The sequence below is a fragment of the Myxocyprinus asiaticus genome, chromosome 1 (genome assembly GCF_019703515.2).
Source record: "Myxocyprinus asiaticus isolate MX2 ecotype Aquarium Trade chromosome 1, UBuf_Myxa_2, whole genome shotgun sequence".
Taxonomy (NCBI): domain Eukaryota; kingdom Metazoa; phylum Chordata; class Actinopteri; order Cypriniformes; family Catostomidae; genus Myxocyprinus; species Myxocyprinus asiaticus.
In genome coordinates this window covers 39,951,761-39,967,490 of record NC_059344.1, presented here as the reverse complement: position 1 = coordinate 39,967,490, position 15,730 = coordinate 39,951,761, and the positions used below count along the sequence as shown (strand labels likewise).

Below are 15,730 nucleotides of genomic sequence, written 5' to 3'. Positions count from 1 at the left end.
CCTCCTCGTGGTGGCTATAATGTGGTTCTCGCTCTCAGTGGGGCGCGTGGTGAGTTGTGCCTGGATGCCGCGGAGAATAGCGTGAAGCCTCCACATGTCTCCGTGGTAACGCGCTCAACAAGCCACGTAATAAGATGCGTGGATTGACGTCTCAGATGCGGAGGCAACTGAGATCCGTCCTCCACCACCCGGATTGAGGCAAGTCACTACACCACCATGAGGACTTAGAGCACATTGGGAATTGGGCATTCAAAATTGGGGAGAAAAGGGGAGAAAATAATAATAATAAAAAAAAAGAACAATTTCATGTCTATCCTTGTATTTTTCATCTGGTTGAGATTGATAAGGGTTTTAGAAAGTAATTAGTAATGCAATTACTTTTCAGACAGAGTAATTAGTACAGTAATCTAATTACACTGTAGAAGATGTAATTAGTAGTTAGTAATTAATTACTTTTTTAGAGTAACTTACCCAACACTAGTTGGCAGTGTTTTTACAAATACATGCAGTTCTGCATGCTTACCCTGTATGCCTGTTTGTACCATGGTACTGTTGCTGGCCAGGGAAAAGTGCTTGACCATGCTGAACACCTTGCACATGTCTGCATGTAAGAGCTCCAGGCAAGAAGAGAACGCCACCCATAGCAGCTCTGTTTCCTTCTTTTCATCATCTGGTAATGTTTTATCCCTTAGCCGAGCTGTCAGGTGGTTGCGACAGGACAGTGCTAGTACTTGGGCCCGCTCTCGTGTTTGCCGCAGGTCGCGCCGCAGGCTGGAGCTGTCAGTGCATCCGCCAACACAGGAGGCCAAGTGTCGATAACATGCCACCACCTGAGTCAGATCAGATTGACTATATTTTAAAAACTGCAATCTTCAGACCTGATGACTAAAGCATATGGTAAATAAATAGGCTGTCATTGATTTTATAATGTTAGATAATTGTTCAGGTTATCAAACATACTTATAGTTAAATGGAGGATTATGAATGACAAATATGACTGATAATCTGCTTGTCATAAGACGGCTATTTCAGGATAAGCTTTGGAAACTTTTGGGATCTTGATTTAGTGCATGCTATCTATGGCTTGTGGGGCTTCTGCTAAATTAATTTGGGCTTTAAAAAAATTGCAAAACCAGATGACCAATTAATATGCTGATCATCTATTAAGGTTTGTTATTTGTATCTGAACTAAGCAGACTTGTTTCAAGTTTATTAAGGTAAAAAGTATGTAGCTGGGGTAAATGCTGCTACAGGCATTGTTGACAACAGAATAGAAAGAATACAGTTAATTTCAGTGGGTTAGTCAGGGTATTGACACATGCCTCTACATGCTTATGCTGGAGATAATCAAGCAGTGGACTGTGGATCATCCTTACATCCCTACTCACAGATAGTGCTTTTTCACCCTAAGGCTTGAAGAACACACCATTAAAAGATGCTTTCATGTTCTGCCTGCATAAGGAGAAATGAGGACACACTCTATGCTTCTACATCTTCAATTTGGACCTCAATAAGTTTGTTGTCAAAAGCTAAACAAATGACTGAAATATAAACCATAAATGGCTGACACCATATTTATTATCAAGGTTCCCCTCCCCCTTGTCTTAAATAATATTTCCAGATCACAGAATATATGAATCTGATTTAATTGTCTCTTCTTTTCATTTTCTTTAACCAAAATGAATAATTGATGCTCTGAGTTTGTTTAAATTAATAAGAAAAGATGTCAAATTTTTATTATGATCAGTTTTTGGATAATTTAATATCAACTCACCTTGACGAGGGAATCCACCATTGTTTTTCCCTCTTGCAGTGGATGTGCTGATGTTCCATCATCAGCAACCTTGTTGTTGCAAAGTGGCATTGGTTTGTATATTCAAAGTTAACAAGGGTGAATCCAAAAGTTACACCCCACCCTCAAACTCGCCAACCCTTATACACCCCACTTCTTAGCTGGAGTAAATGATGGTCCATATTTGAGCTGACAGTCTTGTCCAACCCGTTTAATATAAATTATCACATACTCATGTAAAAATAAAAATGTAAATGTCCAAAAGGTTTTCAAAAAAGAACAGAAAAAACAGAGAGCTGCATAGTATTGTGATGTCAATGTCGAGTGTGATAATCCGAGCAATTGACCCCTAAGGCCGTGTGGTTAAGCTCATTACATGCTGCTGAGAGGTGCGGCGATGCTGGGGCCTGGGAATGCGTCATTACCTCCTCCAAGACCCCCCTTTTTATCTTAGCACATGCTTGCTTTCTTCTCTTTCCTTTCTCTTTCTCTGTGTGTGCCTGAATGTCAGGACAGGCCCTGAGGGGCAGGTTGTGGTCCAGTGTTTGCTACAGTTCTTGCAGGAGTCAACCAACATGCCCAGACAAAGGGTCACATCGCTTAATTGTCACAATCCTAGTATATCAGTATATATTATAATCCACAATTATAATATATACTGAAATTTCAACACCACTGAAATAAAATAAAATATAAAAAAATGAGAAAGCTATTTTTATATTAGGTAATGCATGCTAATATGCATTACCAAGCATATTTATTAATGTATCTAATGTCAATAAATTATTTATCTTGAAGAGAATTAGCTCTTCAAATGAAAATAAGGTGTTTCATGTATTATTTTGTTAATGTGTAGCCACAGACAATTATATGATTAAACAAAATAGCTGTAACAAACTGGATTTCAGATGAATTGCTTTTATTAACCTCAAATTTAATAGCTTGTACCAGGAACACAACAGCACATCATCTTTAATGTTCTTATTTATGCTTACATGTATGGACTGTGCAGGTGATCACTAGTCTCCTCTGTCTCAGGTCAAATTAGATTAGGGGCATGTTAAAATAATCCCTCAGATATATCTGCTGGATCGGTCCGGTTATCCCATCTTAACCATGACTGTACAGACAATTCAGATGCAAATCCTTTTTGAATTTCAAATATGCAGTCTAAGTTTGGACAATACATGAATTAATTACCAATTATTATAAATATCAGAATGTGGAGCAGGCCCACAATGAATGATGTTGTAATGTAAATTTATAAAATGACTTGTGGCTTTGTTATAGTTTCAGCTGTAACATCAGGCCTTAAGGTAAAAACCTATAACCAAGAGATTATAAATCAGATTTGTTTGTTAGATAAATACACATCACCAACTGGGATAAAATGTACTCTGATTAATACTTTACTTGGTACAACTATTTGTTTAGAGTGGACTTGAATGCATATAGCTGAATTGCTAAGTTTTTTTTTATTTTATTTTTTATTTTTTTTTAATAAATTATCAACATTCCCAAAAAAAAAAATGTTAAAAGAGCTCCAGAATATTGATCAAATAAAATAAATGTATTTTACATATGTGCTGTTGCAGTTTTGGTATTCATGTGATTACATTACAATATAAACTGCAAATTGCTCAATAAACAATTAAGTGTGTCATCTTCAAATAACTAAATTCATCAGGGTTGACTGTTTTCCAGTTGAATTACTTGTCCTTTATCTGAGGAAAAAAGTGAAACAATTTTAAAACAATCTTTCAAAATAACCTTCCAAAATTAATACATTTTACATCTAAAAAATTAAAAAAGTGTGAAACATCCACTGACCATTTATGTAACTTGTCTTTAGGGCTTTGCAACACTTCAGTTATGCTGGTGAAGGAAAAATGGGAAACTCGTTTGGTCTACCATTGACAAACTACTTATTTCACATCAATAACTCTTGCAAAAATACTTATTACTGTGTTCACATACAGTATAAACATTTATATATACATGCACTCAGCACAGTGCAATGTTTTAAATATTCATTAAACATCTTGGTGTATAAGGCTGTTCTTGGGTTGCTCCCATCATATATGTTTTGTTTAATGAGGCATAGTCTGTATCAACATACTGTATCTTCAACTGAAAAATTCTGTAAATTCTTTACTTAAAGAATTACACTGTATGGTCATACACACAGGAGAGAGAATTAAGATTTTCTGTCCAGGTCACAGGTGTTAAAGTTCTTACTTCCTGAAAACATCATTGGACTTTATTTTGGACTCATGATTGGAGCTTTGAGGCCATCTGGGGTGTTTTTTGACAGATAAATTGCTCTCTAAAATGAGACCGTAGTTACACTAAAGAATTTACAACACAATTATTTATTTATAGTGTATTATATTTAAAGTGCCTGTTTATTGTAGCCTACAAGTTTGAAATGTCAGATATTAAATAAGCCTAAATGTTCTTGTCTAATGTAAAGTCACACATTTGCTTACAACAAATATGATGAATCATGTCAAAATCAAGTCAGAGATTTCGATTTATGGGTAGACCACTATTTTTCCACATTTATCAGTTTTATTAATAAAAAATTAAAAAAATGCACCGAAGAGTAGACTCACCTCTGCATGGTTCATCCCAGTTATCCTCTCCCAAAAATCTCCTTGGGTTTTATTTAAAAACGTATGGTTGGTCATCTATTGTAGATGGAAATCAGGAGATTTATTATGTTTATTTAAATATATTATGTACCAAAAATACATAGGCTACAAGAATTATGTGAGGTAAGATTTACATTATCAGCAATAAACATGACAATGTTGGTGCAACGTTGTTAATCCAACAAGGATATACATGCAATACAACATTTATAGCCACTCATTGTGAAGTTGTTACTCATTTAAAAGGAATTTGCATTTTAAGATATTTATTTATTTTAATATAATTTTGTTCAAGGTGAAAATGGCACTCACCTGTTCATGGTTACTCCCATTTACAGGCTGCAAAAAATATGGGTTGGTTTCATTTAAAGTGGGGTGTGCTTCAGAAACCCGCTGTGGAAAATAAGGCAATTAATGTGGTTTATTCTTTTGGAAACAGCAGCTGCAATCATGCATATTCTTCATATTCTTCATTAAAAAGCAACTACAGTGTGTGTTCTTTAAAAAATGAAAAATGTTGTTTATTTATTTATTTATTTATGTTTTTAATTTCCATGCATTGAAATTCCCATTTCAAATTCTATTTCTGAATCGTTGGTCCGACTGAAGAACAGTAGCCTGTAGCCTGTTGCTTGTTGGAAGTTTAGACAAGGCACTACCTCTTCAACATTCTTCTCCGAGGGTGTGTATTGTAAAAATATGTGTTTGTTCATAGTATGCTTGTCATTCGTGACTGCTTCCTGTGTGAAAATGAGATATTATTAGATCAAGTGTTTAAATACACAACACCAACAAATTGTAATTTAATACATTATGAAATGCATTTTTGCCATTTATCAAGTATAAAATCTGGCCAGGATATAGACCTATAGCTAATTCAACTCTTAATAGTAAGGCAGACCAGAAAATTATATTTAGGACTTGTGGAGCAATATAAAAAACTGTACTGTAATGCATCTTCTACAAAAACTCAATAACTAGGACCCTCCTATACTTTTTAATGAGTTGGCTTTTTTATATTACAAATATATATATATATATATATATATATATATATATATATATATATAAATCACTAAATTAATGTTATTTCTTTCAAGTTGCTAACTTATTAAACAAACCTTCAGCCTCTAACCTGTTTGACAAAGACAACTGTTTTTACTATTTTTGCACCATTGCCTTGCTCATACGACGAAAATAAGCAGAAATGCCAAGAGAAACTAGGCTATTCATATTTATAGTAACTTAATAAAACCAACAGAAATTATATTATTGTTATATTAATTATATTTGCATGAGAGTGTACTTGTAATCCCAATTTTTTCAGCAGCCTATTACATTCAAACCATTTAAAAGGTGTAGCATTGGAGAAATTTTTAACATGTGCCTACCTTACTGCCCTCTTTATTGTGTGTTGCCTGTGTTACCAAACTGGCACACACAAAAACAATGAACAGCTCCGTTTTCATTCTTAATGTATACTTTATCAGTGCAGCAGATATTTTGCACTTGTGATGCCAGGTTTAGAAACGTTTAGAAGAGTTCTTTAAAAAAAAATAAAATAAATCTTTACAGTCCCTAGGGAGGAGCCATTAACAAACTGATGGTCATTCAACTGTGTACTTATCCAATCACACTGTAGAGAAGGGGGTTGTGTGAGGTCATTCTCAGGTCTTACATTGATGTGCCTTGTAATTTTGTGATTCCCTCATTTTGGTTTCATAAAACTAGAGGGGGACAAGAAATTGTATATAAGCATATACAGTATATACATACGATCAGCCACAACATTAAAACCACCTGCCTAATCTGGAGTGGTGATGGTGTAGTAGGCTAAAGCACATAACTTGTAATCAGAAGGTTGCTGGTTTGATCCCCACAGCCACCACCATTGTGTCCTTGAGTAAGGCACTTAACTCCAAGTTGCTCCAGGTGAATTGTCCCTGTAATAAGTGCACTGTAAGTCACTTTGGATAAAAGCATCTGCCAAATGCATAAATGTAAATGTAATATTGTGTAGCCCCCCTCGTGCCACCAAAACAGTGTCAACCTGCATCTCAGAATAACATTCTGAGCTGAAATTCTTCTCACCACAATTGTACAAAGCAGTTATCATAGACTTTGTCCGTTCGAACCAATCTGGCCATTCTCTGTTGAGCTCTCTCATCAACAAGGCATTTCCATCCACAGAACTGCCGCTCACTGGATGTTTTTTGTTTTTAGAGTAAATTCTAGAGACTGTTGTATGTGAAAATCCCAGGAGATCAGCAGTTACAGAAATACTCAAACCAACAATTATGCCACAGTCCAAATCACTGAGATCAAATTTTTTCCCCATTCTGATGGTTGATGTGAACATTAACTGAAGCTCCTGACCCGTATCTGCATGATTTTATGCACTGCTGCCACATGATTGGCTGAATAGATAATCACATGGATAATTGTTGGTTACTTATATTTTGTATTTTAAATACGTAATCCCATTACACGTATTCCGTTACTCCCCAACACTGTTTATAACAATATGAGAACAGTAATCAGTTATTTTAGTAACAATTCTATAAATTTCTGTTAATACTGTATCTGCTTTCTGTAATATAGGCTTAAGAGGAGAGATGGCATAATAAAGTCTGATCGCTGACGGCAAGAGAGATCTCACTTCCTAGAGCACGGTGCTCATAAAACCGTTGTTGTGGAGAGGATGCTTCAACATCTGACTTCAGTAAATGTATATCAAGTCTAGTATAGCTGTCCTTTCTGATAATTTCCTTTACATATTTTTAGTAAGTCTGTTGCGTCCTGTGCCTCAATGATAATCAGACTCGGGTGTTCCTTCAAAGTCCACCACCAGCTTTTTTATGTTTGTGATATTCAGCTGCAGTTGTTTTCTACAATACAAAACAAAGTCATCCACCAGCTTTTTGTAATCTGAGTCTTCTCCATTTTCAATACAACATCCAGTTGAAGTCTGCAAACTTGATAGAAGGAAACTGTGTTTGTATGAGTATCTCTCCAACTGGATATTTCATTAGATATTTCATTTTATATCAAGTAAGATAAGACCTGATTTAAAGTAATATTACTGTGATAATTCCCAGTCACAAATAAGTAGGACATTTGTAGTGTTTATTGGTTCAGAAACTTCTCTTTTTTTAATGATCCCCAAGCTGTCATAAACTGTTTTCTAAACCTGGGTATATTCACTACATTTCCATTAACAAAATTTATAACACATTCATAACAAATTTTCCACCAAAAAAGTTTATTGCAATTATTCAAAAAAATGTTTTCCTTCTAAGACTATTTTAAATTAATTTGGGATCTTCTTTAAAGAATGTGACAGGCAAGTCAATTTGCAGTGTTTTTCATTTTATTTCAGTAAATAACTGAATAAGTTGTTGCTAATTAATTTGCTTTGAGTGACATTGGAGATTTTAAAGGATACAATGGTTTTAATCAATGGTTGTTTCAGTCAGGACCACTTGCATCACGTGTATCAATGTTACTTTCATTTAAAGTAATCATTTCAATGTACGCTTCTTTTCTGGGCTCTCACTGCCCAGCCATGCATGGGTAGAGCAGGGAGAACAGAACTGAATTTATAATGAAAGTCCAATCAGCAGGCAAATTCATTAAATCAGGGTAAGAAAAACAAAGTAGCCCAGATGAAAAAAGCCTTAATTCAGAAACACACAAGGAACATACAAAACTCCCTGTACAAATAAGCAGATGATCTAACACATGATGATCTAGCAAAAACTAAATAACAGGCAGAGTATAAATTCATCGGGGAAAAGAAGACACTAGCATAATTATTAAATGGGTGGAGGTGGAAAAACACAACGAACTACTAAAAGCATAACAAAATATATTTTTGGTGAATTATATTGACTTAAAAAAAAAATATTGATTACTGTACTAATATAATTGATCATACTGTAATAACCTCACATGTAGTGAGTCTTTCTATCCTCTGAAAAGTTATTACAACATTCTGAATGTGAAAATGTATTTTACTGTTGTTGTTTTTTCCATGTATAACTTGCACGTCAGTTGAATGAATGAGTGGACACATTCTATGTTTTAGCGTATTGGTTGGTTTTCAGATGGTCCCTTACGTCTGCTAGGCAGTCAAAGCGCATCGGAGCATTTTCAGGCATAATTTTGCAGCCACACTGTTCTGAGTCCAATTTTTTTTTATGCCCAAATAGTATAGTTATACTCCCTTTAAACCAAGTGTTTTAATGACATCTATGCAAGATTGTCGACTGAAGAGAGCGCGAGTAAGAGAAACCGAATATCCAACGAATGTCGAACTTAAAACTAACTTTACCTCGCTGTGTTTTTTTCATTTGTGTCATTAAAAGTTTAGTTGACTGCTCAGCCGGTTCCCGCCTCCTTCTTGCCCATCGTGTGAAATCGTTACAACCATAAAAGTAGTCCATACAACACTAAGCTTTTCTATGCCCCAGAAGGCTTGGAATACTGTGCACTTGTCATATGGACTACTGTTATAATGTCTTTATACTGAACCTTTAATTATGCTTTATAGTGTTTGTCCTTTTTTTAAGCTTGCCAGCTCCTGCTCACTATATGCTTTATTCTGTGGAATAGAGCTGCTTAAAATGTCTATTTTTATGTTCCAAGAACAAGTAACAACATATGGGTCTTGAACAACATAAGAGTGAGTAATTGAGTGAGTAAAAGTACATTTTCCATTTTTAGGTGAACTACTCCTTTAACTGGTGGCTCATTTTTTGAGTACAGACCTGACAAGGATATAGTCAAAATCAAAGTCTCTTATAAAAAGTAGACTCTGCTGTACAAAATTCAGAATTAATTAAAGACATAAAGAAATCTTAAATTGACTTAATTTTTACCTAATACTATTTGCACTAAAAATATATGACACTGTCCTTGTCACAACCTAAAAACTCAATGGAAGCCACAAGTCACAGGTCTTATCGTGTTCTAATTCTAATCTGATGGTGATAATAATACTCTACTTTGCGTTTTACTGATAATTTTCTTAGACAATGTGAATTTTCTAAAAAGATCCTTCAGAAGTTTGCCAGATAACCACATTCATTCAATTCCTTTACAATATACACACATTCGCTCTTTGTCTTAAGCCTGATATGCTGAAAACTGCTCCATTAATGTTTTCACATTCACAATTATGAATGAAATATAAATCACGTACTGTATGTGACATATTTTTTAACTCAAAATGGCGAATTTCGCCAAATGGTGAATAGTTTGCACCCTTGGAAATGACTTTCATTTGGTACAACATTTTAATCTTAAATCAGTGGACAAATTTAGCATATTTAATTAGATATTAACATCTATATATATATATATATATATATATATATATATATATATATATATATATATATATATATATATATATATAAATAACAGAATATTTGGAATCACATTATATTATTTACAACCCTTCCTCCCGAACATTAACCACCCCACCCCCCAACACAAACAGATACCCCAGTGGTCAAATACAATTGACAAAGACACACAAACAAACAATAAAACAGAAGAAAATATTTAGAAATACATTTTAAAAAAGGTATATGTTCAAAAACAAAAAGGCTACAACATACACATTTAAAACAACACGTCTCCCTCCACTGCCCCTCCCCGAGAGCCCACCAAAAAGGCCAAATAGCTGCCCCACCTCCTGATGAACATATCCATGTTGCCTAGCCTTCTATATGACAACTCTTCCCAAGCCGCCACCCTGCCCATCTCCTCGCACCACTCACGAAACGAAGGGGCTCCAGCTGACTTCCATCCTCTAAGGATAACCTGTCTGCCCACCATAACACCGGCCAGGATCCAATTCTTCATGTACTTATCTCCTACATCAATGACCGCCCCGTCACCCAAAATACAGTGCCTGGGGCAAAAGGAGATCCGAGTACCCAATACGTCGGCCATAAAATTCTGGACCCTCAACCAGAACTCCTGTATCTTACGACACCCCCAAAAAACATGGGCGGTGTCTCCATCTTCTAAATGGCATTGCCAGCAGGTGGGTGTGTCCTTAAGACCAAGCCTATACAATTTAGAAGGGGTCCAATAAAATCTATGTAGAATCTTAAATTGCATAAGGCGCACCCTTGCATCTCTAGATGCAGACTTGATGTTTTTAAGAATCCTAGCCCACACTCCCTCCTCCAAAAACAAATTTAAATCTTCCTCCCATAATCTTTTGAGGGAATTTAAAGCTCTGTCCCCCAGATTCTGAATTAGCAGGGAGTAATACACTGATGCCTCATGACCTTTTCCAAAAGCAGTAATCACCACTCCCAGAGTATCTGCTGCACTAGGGGGGTGCGTGCCACTCCTAAAAATAGTGCAGCGTAGGTGGCACAGCTGTAAATACTTATAAAATTGAGATCTGGGAATCCAAAAATTTTGAACCAAATTTTGAAAAGGTCTCAATACTCCACTCTCATATAGGTCACCGAGTGTATTAACCCCCCTCACAATCCAATCTGACCAACAGAAAGGGGACTTATTAATACATAGTTTAGGGTTCTGCCATATGCTCGAGGCTACGTTTAAATAAATATCCGAATTAAACACTCTGGACACTTTTGTCCATATCGAGTGTAAATGCAAACTAATGGGGTGTGACTTAACTTCTCCGATTAATTTGATTGAAAGGCTATGCAGAGGCGAAATAGGGGCAAGTGCTTCCTTTTCAATACAAAACCAGGGAGGAGCTTTATAATGGTGGAAGCGACCAATGAGCCAAATGTCTGAGACCGAATGCATAATAATAAAAAAAAATCTTAGGTAGGCCTAACCCACCTTTGTCAGTCAGCCTATGTAACTTATTGAAATTTAAACTGGCATGCTTACCATTCCAAATGAAGGACTTCGCTATGCTATCAAATTGCTTGAAATAAGAGAGGGGGACATCTATAGGGAGAGATTGTGACAGGTAGTTGAATTTTGGAATACAATTCATTTTTATTACATTAACCTTCCCAATCATCGATAAGTGTAATGAAGCCCACCTGTCCACATCATTCGAAAACCTTTTTATTAAGGGATCAAAATTAACTTTGACTAAATCACACAAATTTGCTGGGAATAAAATTCCCAAATACTTAATGCCCTGTTTGGGCCACAGGAAGGCGCCCGGCTGGAAGGCCGTTACTGAACAGTACGATGTCAAAGCCAAAGCTTCGGATTTAGACCAACTGACTTTGTATCCTGAGAACTTGGAAAAGGAATGAATAATTCTGTGGAGGCAAGGCATAGATCTAGTGGGGTCGGACACGAATAATAAAATATCATCTGCTGTAAAGCAGAAGCTTATGCGCCACACCTCCCGCAATCACCCCTGGAAAATCATCCTCCTTTCTTATCACGGCTGCTGATGGTTCCAGGGCAAGACAGAACAATAATGGGGAAAGAGGGCAACCCTGCCGAGTGCCCCTATTCAGAGTAAAATAATCTGAAATTAATCCATTTGTTTGTACCGCTGCTACAGGGTGTTTATAAAGTAACTTAATCCAACCAATAAATGTACTCCCGATCCCATACATTTCCAAAACCTTAAAAAGATAATCCCATTCTACCATATCAAACGCCTTTTCAGCGTCAAGTGAGATGGCAGTGACCGGAGATTGATCATTCACTACGAACCACATGATATTGATGAGACGCCTGATGTTATCAGAAGAGCCGTGGCCCCGAATAAACCCCACCTGATCTATATGTATAAGAGATGTCATAACCTTACTTAATCGGTTAGCCAAAATTTTTGACAAAATTTTTACATCTAGTTGGATCAGGGAGATTGGACGGTAACTTTTACACTTGCTTGGATCTTTGTCCTTTTTATGAATCAGACTGATCCGGGCTTGCGTCATGGTTGGAGGAAGCTTTCCGTTCTTTAATGATTCAGTATAAACTTCTAATAAAAGTGGAGCCAGTTCTGTAGCATAAGATCTAAAAAATTCTGCAGCAAAACCATCTGGCCCCGGAGCCTAGCCAGTAGGTAGGGACTTAATTACCTCGTCAAGCTCCTCCAAGGTTATCTCAGAATCAAGAGCGTTTTTTTGCTCAGTCTTCAGTTTAGGAAGATCTAATGGTTCCACAAAGTTTCTAATATCTTCATCAGTAGACGAAGACGAGGAACTATAAAGATCAATATAGAATTCTTTAAAAGCATTATTAATATCAATGGCTGCGATAAATATTTCACCACCAGCAGATTTCACTGAGGTTATGGTAGAAAAAGACTCTCTCTGCTTTATATATCTAGCCAAAAGCTTCCCTGCTTTGTCCCCCGACTCAAAGTACGACTGTCTTGCCCTGAATAACCAAAACTCCACTTTCTGTGACAAAATAGTATTATATCTATATTTCAAACGGGTCAATTCTCTGAGGCCGTCAAATGACATACGGCGCTTCAGCTCTGCCTCGACACTTTTAATATTTCCTTCCAACTCCACAAGTTCTCGTGCTTTGGATTTTTTGGTGAATGAGGCATACTGATCCGACCCCTAAGAACCACCTTAAGTGCCTCCCAAGCCACGCCCACCAGAGGATACCGAGGACCAGTTGGTCTCCATATAAACACTGATTTCAGTCTTTAACATTTGTTGGAAATCAGGATTTTGTAAAAGGGAAACATTAAAGCACCAACTATATAATTTATTTTTCTCTATATGTGGCAACCCCTCTAAACTCACCTGGGCGTGATCCGAGACTAAAATGTTTCCAATTGAGCAATCAACAACAGATGAAATGAGGGATTTGGATTTTTTTTTAAAAATCTATTCTAGAATAAATCTTATGGACTGATGAAATAAATGTATAGTCTCTACCAGATGGGTTCAAAAGTCTCCAAATATCTGTAAGACCAAGATGTTTACACATCCTGTGAAGCGTCAGTGTTGCTCTAGGGGGCTTACACACTTTTGCTTCACTATGATCAAGGACTGAATCCATCAAAAGATTAAAGTCTCCTCCCAATATTATATCATGAGGGGTGCCAGCGGCTTGTATCATCCTTTCAAGATCTATAAAAAGCTCTGATCATCAGCGTTAGGTGCATAAATATTTGCCAAAATCAGACTTTGCCCCTGAATTTCTGCTAAAACAATAATGACTCTCCCTAATTTATCATTAAACTGTTTGAGAAATTTGAATTGTAGATGTTTATTAATCAATATAATAACTCCCTTGCTCTTACTTGAGCCAGCACTAAAGAAAACATGTCCACCCCATATCTTCCCAAATTTTTCAGCTTCCTGCAGGGAAAGATGTGTTTCTTGAAGAAACACTATATCATATTTCTTACGTTTAAGAAAAGAAATAACCTTCCTTCTTTTTATGGGGTGCCCCAACCCATTCACATTCCACATGGAGAGAGATAGTACTCTCATACCAAAATTCAACGTTTTGATATAATAGAAAAAATAAATTGTGTGCCAAAAACAAAAATATGAAGACCACATTTCAACATTAATGCAACAATAAAACCCTGAACTTCCCCCCGAACAAAACAGACAGAAAAAAGGAAAACGTGCGCATTAACCTCACGCACAACAGCGCCAACCGGCGTCAGTCCCTTTAAACTCAAAGAGTCCATGTACACCTACAAGAGCCCCCGCGACAACTTTGACATCGGATTGCTCAATTTTGCCTACAAATTTGTAAGGCAAAAATTACATAACATCAAATATTTTGTAAAACAAACCCCAGCCAATAGGTAGAATAAACACAAAGAACATGTAGACTCATTCACAGAACTGTCTCAAAGGTGAGTTCCTTCACAAAACAAATTCCAGCCGATATAAAGCCTTTCAGTTTCCTCGGTCAGACAAACGAATCTTCAGTGAGCCAGCTGATGAGTGCAGCAGATGACATAATCATTCCAATGTCCCACGAAAATACTCCACAAATCATTCTCCAGCCAACAGGAAGCATAAGCACAAGGAACTGACAGATTCATCCATAACTGTCCCGAAGTAATGTTATTTAACAAAACAAGCTCCAACCACTAGGCGGAACAAGCACAAAAGGAAACGAAACATGCATCCCGGTTCCTCGGATGGTCAAGTGTCAGTTCACTCGGAGGCCGCATAAAAATATATCCCATGATTTACCCAGTCCGCCAACTTTATAAAAGACATCCTTTGTGTGGGCATGTAGATATTTTGCGGTCATCAGTTCTTTGTAAAAGTGATCTTCTGTCAATGCAAAAGTTTCTTTAAGGAAAAATGTTAATCCACAAAACAAAACAAACTCCAGCCGCTTGGCGGAGCCAATGCAAAAGGAAACAAAAATGGCGCCCAGCTTCCTCCGAAAGCCAGAGTATTTACAGTGAGTCAATCCACTCACAAGAAAAACACCCAATGGTTACTCACCCATTGTTTCAATAAAAGACATTGCCTGATTGGGACATGAAAATACTTTGCTGCCATCCTTGGTGTTAATTCTCAGTCTGGCTGGAAACATCAGAGCAAAAGTGATCTTCCGCTGATGCAAGAGTTTCTTGCATTCCTTAAACCGATTGCGTTTCTCTCTTGTCGAGTTCACAAAGCCCGGGAAAAAGAAAATATTGTAATTCTTCCAAGAAAGCTTTCCTTTGCTCCTCGCCTGGCGCAACACGAGATCTTTATCGGATGACCTCAAAAATTTGGCCAGAATTGATTGGGGTCTTCCTCCCTCAGATCTGTGAGCTGGGACTCTGTCAGCTCGCTCAACTTCCAGCTTGTGGCCTGTTATATCGAGCAGACTCGGGAAAAGCTCATCTAGGAATTTCACCATATCTCTGCCCTCATCATGCTCAGGAATTCCAACAATTCGAATGTTATTCATGCGGCTTCTTTTCTCAAGATCTTCAAGCTTTTCAAGAACACGTTCCAAATCAACTTTGGTCGCGGGCGGATTAGCGGCTAATTCCCTCTCTGATGACTCCAAATAATCGATTCGTTTTTCAACATCTGTCACTCTTGTGACTAGCTCAGAGAATTTTTTTTCCAACGCCGTAATCGATTGACGTATTACAGCGAGATCCTCCAAGTCCACAAGTACCTTCATTAACATCACTGACATGTTGGACAGTTGACGCTGGATTCCTTCTCCCGCCGCGCCATCCAAATCATGTCCCCGGTCCACAGGCCTGTCTGGGCTTTCATCTTGAACCCGTTTGTGTCTTTTAATGTCTCCAGAGCCCGAGGATTTTGACTTCTTTGCCATGTTTACCTCAAACAGTAAATGTGTAACTGGGTGT

General features: G+C 37.0%; 2 protein-coding genes across 3 annotated transcripts in view; one reads left to right on the top strand and one right to left on the bottom strand.

Annotated features, from left to right (window-relative positions):
* abcf2b (ATP-binding cassette, sub-family F (GCN20), member 2b) overlaps nucleotides 1–15,730 on the top strand; it is a 306,662-nt gene that overhangs the window by 100,474 nt on the left and 190,458 nt on the right. The gene's annotated exons all lie outside the window — the stretch shown is intronic.
* The window catches only part of LOC127444463 (regulator of G-protein signaling 9-binding protein B-like), a 31,008-nt gene that overhangs the window by 6,877 nt on the left and 8,401 nt on the right, over nucleotides 1–15,730 (bottom strand). Inside the window, exons 2-9 of one of the 2 annotated variants that reach the window (XM_051703856.1) lie at nucleotides 6,294–6,389; nucleotides 5,838–6,173; nucleotides 5,106–5,186; nucleotides 4,759–4,839; nucleotides 4,408–4,482; nucleotides 3,623–3,667; nucleotides 1,775–3,516; nucleotides 524–830 (exon numbers count right to left, since the gene is read on the bottom strand). In XM_051703856.1, coding sequence (XP_051559816.1) covers nucleotides 524–830; nucleotides 1,775–1,864 — 397 coding nt within the window. In that variant the 5' untranslated portion in view covers nucleotides 1,865–3,516; nucleotides 3,623–3,667; nucleotides 4,408–4,482; ... (2 more) ...; nucleotides 5,838–6,173; nucleotides 6,294–6,389. Of the gene's footprint in view, nucleotides 1–523; nucleotides 831–1,774; nucleotides 3,517–3,622; nucleotides 3,668–4,407; nucleotides 4,483–4,758; nucleotides 4,840–5,105; nucleotides 5,187–5,837; nucleotides 6,174–6,293; nucleotides 6,390–15,730 lie in introns of those variants that run through there. The other variant, XM_051703857.1, reaches the window with a different exon arrangement.